At 41.3% G+C, this 10,415-nt stretch overlaps 1 protein-coding gene across 1 annotated transcript; it reads right to left on the minus strand.

The window, feature by feature from the left end:
* Positions 1–461: 461 nt before the first annotated feature.
* Positions 462–9,914, minus strand: NOPCHAP1 (NOP protein chaperone 1). The gene is made up of 4 exons (XM_012469196.2): positions 9,754–9,914; positions 7,972–8,058; positions 4,349–4,485; positions 462–711 (listed from the first exon to the last, which is right to left on the minus strand). The coding sequence occupies exons 1-4, from the start codon at positions 9,866–9,868 to the stop codon at positions 493–495; spliced, it is 558 nt and encodes a 185-aa protein (XP_012324619.1). The 5' UTR covers positions 9,869–9,914; the 3' UTR covers positions 462–492.
* Between the last annotated feature and the right edge of the window lie 501 nt (positions 9,915–10,415).

Genomic DNA, 10,415 nt, shown 5'->3' on the forward strand with positions numbered 1-10,415 from the left:
TAAGCAGGAGGCCACTACTAACTTCAATCTAAATACATGAACACAGCAAAACCTAATTTAGGAGTGTATTTTTATAACAAATAGCTAAGTTTGGCCAATCACAAATAGCCAAGCCTCAGTCCATCAGACGAGACAGCCAAGTGATTAGACCATACCTATGGGACATCAGGCAGCCTTAGGTCTCCTCTTTGCCTTATTTATGCAAACACCTAGCTGTAACCCATCAAGTTATTTCTGTACTCTACTTCTGTATTCAGCTTATAAAGGCACTTTCCATGCTGTAGAGTGGAGGTCTCTGAACCCCTTTCAGTTAACAATGCTACCTAACTCATGAATCATTCTTTGCTCAAAGAAACTGTTAAATTTGTCTAAAGTTTTTAACACATAAAAGCACCATAGGTAACTGAAAAGCACAAGAGCCAGTGAATCACATTCTTTTTCACAGAATTTGCAGACATATGTCACCTGTTTCGTTTCAGATAATTTATTTGACTATTTCTTTTTTTTACTTGCTGGACTGTCCAAAACTTCAATCTTGCCTTTTCCACCTTCAGAATTGGGAAGCTTAATGTTCTCTATGGTGACTTCAGATGGGATGCTGTCATCTTCATCCTCTGATTCTGAACTATTCTCTGAACTGTCTTGTGAACTCTCTTCTGAACTGTCCGCTTCTTTTGAATCCGACTGATTCATCTCAAACAAAGCCACATCCTGCAAAAAGTAGCGGATGGGAAATCTATTTTAGAGCAGGTCCTTAAAAAATTGTAATAAAACAATATTGGGAATAACCAACACTCAGCAAAAATACTGAAACATCCCAGGCTGGAGTGCGGTGGCATAATCTCAGCTCACTGCCACCTCCACCTCCTGGGCTTAAGCAATTCTTGTGCCTCTCAGCCTCCTGAGTAGCTGGTGTGCTTTTTTTATTTATTTAATTTTTTTAAACAATACTTTAAGTTTTGGGGTACATGTGGAGAACGTGCAGATTTGTTACACAGGTGTACACGTGCCATAGCAGTTTGCTGCATCCATCACCCCATCATCTACATTAGGTATTTCTTCTAATGCTACCCCTCCCCTAGACTCCCACCCTGACAGGCCCCAGTGTGTGATGTTCCCCTCCCTGTATCCATGTGTTCTCATTGTGCAACTCCCATTTATGACTGGGAACATGCAGTGTTTGGTTTTCTGTTCTTGTGTTAGTTTGCTGAGAATTACAGTTTCCAGCTTCATCTATGTCCCTGCAAAGGACACGAACTCATCCTTTTTATGGCTGCATAGTATTCCATGCTGTATATGTGCCACATTTTCTTTATCCAGTCTATCATTGATGGGCATTTGGGTTGGTTCCAAGTCTTTGCTATTGTGAACAGTGCTGCAATAAACATACATGTGCATGTGTCTTCATAATAGAATGATTTATAATCCTTTGGGTATATACCCATAATGGGATGGCTGGGTCAAATAGTATTTCTAGTTCTATATCCTTGAGGAATCACCACACTGTCTTCCACAATAGTTGAACTAATTTACACTCCCACCAACAGTGTAAAAGTGTTCCTATTTCTCCATATCCTCTCCGGCATCTGTTGTCTCCTGACTACAACGATTGCCATTCTAACAGGTGTGAGATGGTATCTCATTATGGTTTTGATTTGCATTTCTCTTAATTTTTAGTAGAGACGGGGTTTCACTCTGTTGGCCAGGCTGGTCTTGAACTCCCGACCTCAAATGATCCACCTGCCTTGGCCTCCCAAAGTGCTGCAATTATAGGCGTGAGACACCACATCCAGTTGCAAGGATAAAAAATGTTTTTAAGACAACATGGCTTTTTTATACTTTTAGTTGCCAGGGTCTGTCATAATGATGACTTGCATTTACTAAAATATCTGCTACAGCAGATAAATATCTGAAATATCTGCTATATATCTAAAATATCTGCTGTAGCCTAATTCTATATATCCTAATCACATTCAATAACATTCATTCAGCAAATGCTAACATGGGCTAAGCACTATACTATGTACTAAAGACTCAACAACAACAAAAAATCAAAACAAAACCCTCAGGCGGGCATGGTGGCTCATGCCTATAATCCCAGAACTTTGGAAGGGTGAGGTGGGCGGATCACAAGGCCAGGAGTTTGAGACCAGCCTGGCCAACATAATGAAACCCCTTCCCTACTAAAAATACAAAAATGAGCCAGACATGGTGGTGCGCACCTGTAATCCCAGCTACTCAGGAGGCTGAGGCAGGAGAATCACTTAAAGCTGGGAGGCGGAGGTTGCAGTAAGCCGAGATTGTGCCACTGCACTCCAGCCTGGGTGACAGAGTGAGACTCGGTCTCAAAAACAAACAAACAAACAAAAAACCCCTCACCTTGGTGAAATTTACAGTTTTGGGTAGAGACCAGTAAATTAAAACCTGCAGGCCAAATCTTGCCCACTGCCTACTTTTGTTCAGCTCACACAGTAGGAATTTTTTTTTCTATTTTTAAGTGGTTGGGAGGAAAAATTAAAATACTGATATTCACAAAAGGTGAAAATAATATGAAATTCTCATTTCAGCACCCATACACAGTGACACACTGCTCTAACCAGGCCAGTAAGCGATCACTCAGGGCCTTTTGTTGGAACTGCTGAGAGAGAAATCTTTCTGAGTGACTGAGTGAGTTGCTGAATCTAAGGCTGAAGCTGCTGATAAACTGGCAACGTGCCACAGCTGGGGGAAGAGCATGTTCTAGATTAGGCCAACACTAGCAAAGCAGAACCAAGAGACAGAGCGGCTGACCTCTGAAGACACTGAGCACCTGAAATCACCACCCCTGGAGTTTTTTTTGCTCAATAAAAATTTTTCCGCTTGCTTATTCATGTATATGTTTTCAGTAGCTGCTTTCACACTACGACAGCAGAGTTGACCAGTCACAACAGACACAGTAAGACCCACAGAACCTAATGTATTTACTATCTGGCCTCTTACAGAAACATTTGTTGACATTTGTTCTAGAGGCGAAAGAAAGACAATAAACAAATACAAACAAAGCATAATGTAGGGTAATGAAAGTAAGAAAAAATAAAGCAGGATAATATAATAATAGAGCTATCAAGGAAGGCCTCCTGATCAGGTGACAACTGCACAGAGACAGAGGGAGTTGAGATGGAGAAATCTGGAGAAAAGCATTCTACCTGAGAAAACTGCAGGGGAGAAGACGGGGTGCAGGGAGACTGCTGCTGGAGGGCAGGCAATGATGAGGGCTGTGCAGGAAATAAGGTCAGACAGAGCAGCAGCGCCCAACCTCTTTGGTACCAGGGACTGGTTTCTTGGAAGAAAATTTTTCCACAGACCTTGGCAGGGATGTTTTGGGATGAAACTGTTCCACCTCAGATCATCAGGCATTAGAATCTCATAAGGAGTGCACAACCTAGATCCCTTACGTGCACAGTTCATAATAGGGTTCATGCTCCTATGAGAATCTAATGCTGCTGCTGACCTGACAGGAGGCAGAGCTCAGGTGGTAATGTGCACTCACCCACGGCTCACCTCCTGCTGTGTAGCCTGGTTCCTAACAGGCTGCAGACCAGTACCAGTCCACAGCCTGGGGGCTGGGGATCTCTGAGACAGAGAAGTACAGACAGAATCATATGGGCCCTTTGAAAGACTTCATTTATTTGAAATGTGATGGGAAGCCCCCAGGTCCCAAACTGTGTGAAGAACAGACTCTGGGGAAGAAACAGTGAATGCAGAAAATCCTGCTAGGAAATTCCTGCAATAGTCCAAAGGAGAGACCATAATTACCTGGACCAACAAAGGTCCATAGGAACAGTGGAGGTTGTACAAAGTGACTGGATTTGGGATATATGCTAGAGGTAGAGCTGACCAGATTGGCTAATGAATTACATATTATTAACAACTGTCTCAGCTCTGTCCAGACGCAGATATTATAAAGAGAATTCCAGTGCAGAAACAAGAGATGAGTATAAACGAGACAACATTTTTACACATAGCCTATGTAATCAATTGCTCTCTTCCACACATCATTTATTTTCACATACTGAATAAATCAGACTATAACTACCTCTTTTGGAGCTTGGACAGAAAAAAATCCAGTTAGGACATTTAGTAAATTAATGCTTCAGAATAACAAATGTAGTATTTGACTTGGGAAAAAAAAAAGCCCTCCTGTGCCATATGACTAAATCATAAAATGACTATGTACCTTATACAACATTGGAAACATGAGCTAACACCAGGAAAATGACACTTGAAAATAAAATGGAAAAGTTCTCACTCTTCTTCTCAGGTGACAAGGTGAACTAGTAATTTTACCATATGAAAACAAAGCAGTTACCATTTGTATAACTTTGCCATGAGTCCCATCAACGTTTTCAATATTGAAACGACCAGGTGGTGCAGCTGCCATTTCTTTTCTTAGCTTTTCATTTGCCTGTGCCATCTGTGGAAGAAAGGTCTGTACCTGATCCAATACTGTGGAAAGTAAATAAAGTATATCAACATTTATTCCAGTAAATTTTGAAACTCAGGATTTCCTATAAATACTTCTGAATTGAGTACTAATAATAACAACCATAATTGCATATCTTTTAATTCCCTTCATTGAAAAACCCTCCATCCTCTTCTGAATAAAGCAGTAGGACGATACAATTCAGCAAAAAATTGTTTCTCAAATGTTTTTATGTTTCTCATATATCCCCAGGACTGTAAACTCTTAGAAGGCTGGCATTCAACAAACAGTAACTAAATAGGGAGGCAGTGTGGCTTAACAGTTAAGAGTACCAGGTTCTGAGGTTTTAGAGTAAGACTGTCTAGGTTATGTATAGAATCCTAGTTCTACCTCTATCTGAATTGCCTTGGGTCAGCTAATTAAGTAGTGGTTATTTCTGCCTACCCAACATCTGTTCCCTTTCTTCTGATCATATAACCCTGGCTTTCCATTTAAGCTTGTGTCACTTTTAGTCACTCTTGCCCCTCACCCCATACATGCCTACATCCTCCATATCCTTAGTCACTGTAATGTGCTTTAGTGGCATACACAGTGACACAATGCTCTAGTCGGGCCAATAAGCGATCACTCACGGCCTTTTGTTGAACTGTTGAGAGAGAAATCTTGCTGAATGACTGAGTTGCTGAATATAAGGCTGAAGCTTATACTTAAAACTTAAACTGGTAACTTGCCACACCTGAGATAAGAGCATGCCCTAGATTAGGCCAACACTAGGAAAGCAGAACTAAGAGACAGAGTGGCTGATCCCTGAGGACACTGAGCACCTGGATCCAGATGCACCTGAAATCACCACCCCTGGAGTTTTTTCCCCAATAAAAAGAGCCAACATAATTTTTTTTTTTTTTTTTTTTTGCTTAAGGCTATCTGAGCTGGATTTTAGTCATTTGCAACCAAGAGTCCTAATTAATACATTTAATTTTACCACTTGAGACCTAATCTATAAAGAGGAGTGATAATTGTCAGTCACTGTGCCAAGTACAGAGCAATCAATGAACAAGGGATATTAATTTTTTTTAATCTCTCAAAAGAGGCCCAGCACATAACCATGCATATAACAGGCTCTCAAAACTTATGTCACTGCTATGGATACATAACAGATGACCAAAATGTCCAGAGTATGGAAGAAGAAAAAAAGTGGTGGTTAAGGTCAAGTAGATGACCTTTATTTGTAAAATAAGGTGCTGGAAGGACTCCCCAAGAGCATGTTCACAAACAAAGCCCTACACAATAATGAAGGTTAGCTCTCATTTCCCTTCAGAGAGACAGAGAAATTACTGATAAAAATAAAGGTATTTCTCTGTCCTCAGATTTAAATCTATTGCTAGAGACAGAAAATCTGGTTCTGCTTTTGTTTCCAACTAATAAATCAAGTAGAGCAAAGCAAGTACCAAAATGTGTGGCCTGAATCCTTATTCTCAGAAGCCAAATATTTCCATGGTACTCCTGGAGAGTATATGCTGAACCCTGAGGTTAGTCCAGCTGTAGGTTCTTCTAAATTAAATAAAATCCATCATACAATGCCATAAGATTCAAAACGTCCAGCAACTAATAAAAAATTACCAAACATGCAAATAAACAGGAAAACAGAATCCATAAAGAGGAGGGGAAAAAAATAGAAATAGATTCAGAAATGATACAGACAGAATCAGCAATAAGAAGGTTAAAACTGCTCTTATAAATATACTCTATATGTTCAAGGAAGAAAAGAAAAGCACAAACCCAAGGAAAGAAACAGAAGACATAAACATCTCAAACTTCTAGAGATGGAAACTGTATCTAACTTGAAAAAATATGTTTGATGGAATTAACAGATTAAACAATATAGAAGAATAGTGAACTCAAGAAAACCAGCGATAGAAACTTTCCAAATTGAAGCACAAAACATGCAAGACCCAATCAATGAGCTGTGGGACAACTTTAACTGGCAAAATTAGGTGTAATTGGAGTCCCTTCGGGAGAGGCAAAGCAGGCACAACAGGAGCAACAACAACAAAATCCCTAAAAGATTCCCCAAATTTGATAAAGATTATAAACTCATAGATCCAGTATGTTCAACAAACCCAAGCTCAAGACTCACAGAGAAAACTACAAAGGGCACCTCACCATAAAATTGGTAAAAGCCAGTGATAAAGAGAATCTTAGAGGCAGCCAGAGAAAAAAAGAAACACCATATTCATGACACAAAATGACAGCAGACACTGGCATCAGGAACAATGCCACTGAAAAGACATCTTTAAAGTACTGGAAAAAAAAGAAAAAGCAAAAAACAACACTGTCAACCTAGAATTCTAAATCCACTATAGCATCGTCCAGAAACTGAAAACAAAATAAAGACTTTCTCAGACACACAAAGGCTGGTAAATCTATTGTTAGCAGAGCTGCACTATTAAGAATGATGTTTATAATAAGAACCTGATTTTTTAAAATGCGCTCAAGATTTGAACAGGCACTTCACCAAAGATACACAAATAGTGACACATGAAAAGATGCTCAACATTATTAATCATTAGAAACAAATTAAGATTACAACGTGATACCACTATATCTGCACTAGAATAGCTAAAATTAAAAAGACCATACCACATTTTGATTAGGATGTGCAGCATCTAAACTCTCATACCTTGCTGGCGGAAATGCAAAATGGCAATTTCTTCTTCGAAAAAAAAAAAAAATTACACCTTCCATATACCTGCAATTCCACTCCTAGGTATCCTAGGTATATAACCCCTCAAAACAAAAACCTATGTCCACAAAAACTGATTTTTGGAGGGACAGCCACCATGTGGTCATTTTAGCTATTGTAGATTTACTGCTACAGTAATAATGCCACGGTTAAATTCCCCTTTCAGAGTACTCATGATTTCTTAGTTTATTGATGTGACGCCTTCATGCTTATTTACATAAGTTTTCATTGAATTCTTGTCTTTTTTTTTTTTAACATTAAGAGTGAATTACATAGAGGACATTCATGTAATACAGAAAGTCTGAGCGTGGGACATACTTACAAATGTGTAATATAGCAATGCTACAGAATAATTAACAGAGAATTGGCCCTGTTATGCTGTATTCTAAGTAATATTTATCATTTAAATAATTGTGTCCAATTCAATAGGATGTGGTTGTGGTTTTCCATCCATAAGTATTAAGTTTGAGGCTCACTAACCTCTAAAAAAATTTGCCATGGAAATTACCAATAATTGTTTTTGACTTCTTAAAATTCATCCCACAAGCAGTTTTTCACGAAAAAGTTATCCTCTTAAGGTAGAGAAATAATGTTAACAAATTCTATCCTGCGTACTGACTTTATCATGTAAATCCCAAGTAAGACTTGTTCCACTGGACTGTGGTTTGATACCTGACCATGAAGGCAGAGACTGTCCCATCAAATAACAGTGTGATTAGACAAAATTCAGCATTAGAGAGGGCGAGAGAGGGGAAGAGGTACTTACAGGGACTCCTTTCTATCCGAACTGTTTGAAGACTGGAGGTCTTTCTGGACTTAGGTTGGGGGTTGATGAGCAACCTGTCCCATATACCTGAAAATATAGACACGCAAACACCCTTAATTTACTACAGCATAAAAAAACAAGAGCCCATCAACAAGCCTCTCACATAACCAGTCTTAAGTCTTGACTGTTCACACTCCCCAAGATTTTCTTTTTTTTTAAAAAAAAAGCACTCCAACCTCCAATACAACATTTTAATTCTTTATGGACAGTCACCTCTCCTTTCTTACACCGTCTCATTCACCTCTATCACCAATGGAAGTAATAAATGCACACTAAACTGCACCTTTCTGGATCAGAAATTCATCAGTAGACAAATGTGGGTCTGTAATGACAGAATGGAGGAAGCAGTACAGAGCGTAACAATGGTTAAGCGAAGCCAGAAATGGTTACTAGTTGTGTAACACTGGGCAAATTACCTGATCTCTGAGCATTTGTTTCTTCATTAGTAAAACATGCTTGCCTGGTATTTCCCCTTCCGTGAAGATGTTCAACCCAAACAAAGTAGCCTTTTGAGGACATTTTGTCACCCACTCTACCTTTTCAGCCTCATCTCTCACTACTCAAATCATCCCAACTCTCTATCCCATCAGAGTTCCAAGAGGGGAACTTAACAAAACTCAAGGCTTTGCACGCCCTATTTCTAATATCCGAAAAATCCCTTAAATCTGGTTTAAAAACAAAGCCTGTTCACCTGAAAAGCAGAGTGTAACACACATCTGCTGAATGCTTACTACTTAAGGCCTACTGGATTCGTGATCAGAGCACAGACTCTGGAGCCAGAATACTTGAATTCAAGTCCCAGTTTTGCTACTTTCCAGCCACATGATCTCCAGAAAGTAAATTACCTGTATGATAAATCATGTATCGGCTTTCTTAACTATAAAACAGAGACAACTTTTCTGCAAAGGGTTGTCGTGAGAATTAAATGTGTTAGTTCCTGGGGCATACACAATAAGCACTACATAAGCTTTGGTTAGCATTAGTATATGTCCTTAGGAATCTCTGGGTTCTCATAAAGCCTTTTCTTCAAGCTAATATTTATTGACAGCATGCCCAACCCTTTTTATGCATCCTCCTTCCTACAAAAATGCTACAGGCACTACTACTACCTCCATTTTCCAAATGCAAAAACTGAGGCTTAGAGAATGAAAATAACTCTAAGGCCCACTAGTTAATTACTAGTGGAGCTGGGATTCGAACTCATGCTTTTAAATTCTATCTATAGCGTCTGAAATGCTGTGGGGATTTCCTGGATGCATGTCTCCCTCTACAAGACAGTGGCACTAAGGGTGGTGGGTGTGCGTATGAAGAAGGAAGGGGGACGGTTAGGCATAATATTCCTCTGCCTCCCCCTACCAGCCAACTGCTCCGACCCAGGAAGCCCGACCAAAAGCCCTCCCTTCCCCGAAAGAGTTCGAGAGCGTCCCAGCTTCCAGGGCAGGGGAGGTGCCTGGTAGCGGCGCCTGACAGGGCAGGCGCTCACTACCTTGCAGAATTTAAGAACCACTAGCTGGGAAAACCGTTCCGGGCCCGCAGCCGGGTGCCCGCCCCAAAGCCCCCACCCCTGCCGCGAGCAGGACACCCGAGAGCCCCGCAGCAGTCCCCGGGGCTCCCCTCGAGGGTGTGGAGCCCGGGCAGAGAGTCACCGGCCCCCGAGCTGCTCCGGTCGCGCCTCCTCCGCCGCACTAGCGCGGCCCACGCCGTAGTCGCCCGTCCTGTCACCTCCACGATCGTCGCTTCCCGCAGTCAGCAGCTCCTTGGACACTGGGACCCCCGAGCAGTCCCGGCTGAGCGACGAACAACTCGGGCTAGCCTGGGCATTTCCTTGGACCTCCATGCTTCCCCCAAGCCTCCCAAGCCTGCACTCTCAGGCCCGGATGCAGGAAAGAGGTTTGGGTAAGGGGGCGGGGCGAGGGCCGCGATTGGCGAAAACTGCAGTGGGCGGACCAAGGAGCGCAGAGAGGGGTGGGGTATCCCGTGGGTGCAGCCGGGAGGCTGCGCGGGAGCTTGGGCCCTTCTCACTGTGGGAAAAAGAGCTGGCAAGGCTCGATTTCGCCAAACAAATTCGGGCATAAAGAGCAAAACATTGGGCTGCCCTCCTCTTTATCCTTTTTTATTAAATTTATATTTTTAATTAGTGAAAAAATAAGTAACAAAATATACCATCTTAACCTATTTTTAGTTGAACAATTCAGTGGTGTTAACGATGTTCACATTGTTGTGCAGCGGACCTCTACATCATTTTCATCTTGCAAAACTGAAACTCTGTACCCATTTGCCCCTACCCCAGTCCCTTGGTAACCACCATTCTTCTTTCTTTCTTTCTTTCTTTTTTGAAACAGTCTTGCTGTGTCGCCCAGGCTGGTGCCTCAACCTCCCGAGTA

This window comes from Aotus nancymaae, unplaced genomic scaffold, assembly GCF_030222135.1.
Source record: "Aotus nancymaae isolate 86718 unplaced genomic scaffold, 86718_ANA_hifiasm-v0.15.2.pri h1tg000021l, whole genome shotgun sequence".
Taxonomy (NCBI): Eukaryota; Metazoa; Chordata; class Mammalia; order Primates; family Aotidae; genus Aotus; species Aotus nancymaae.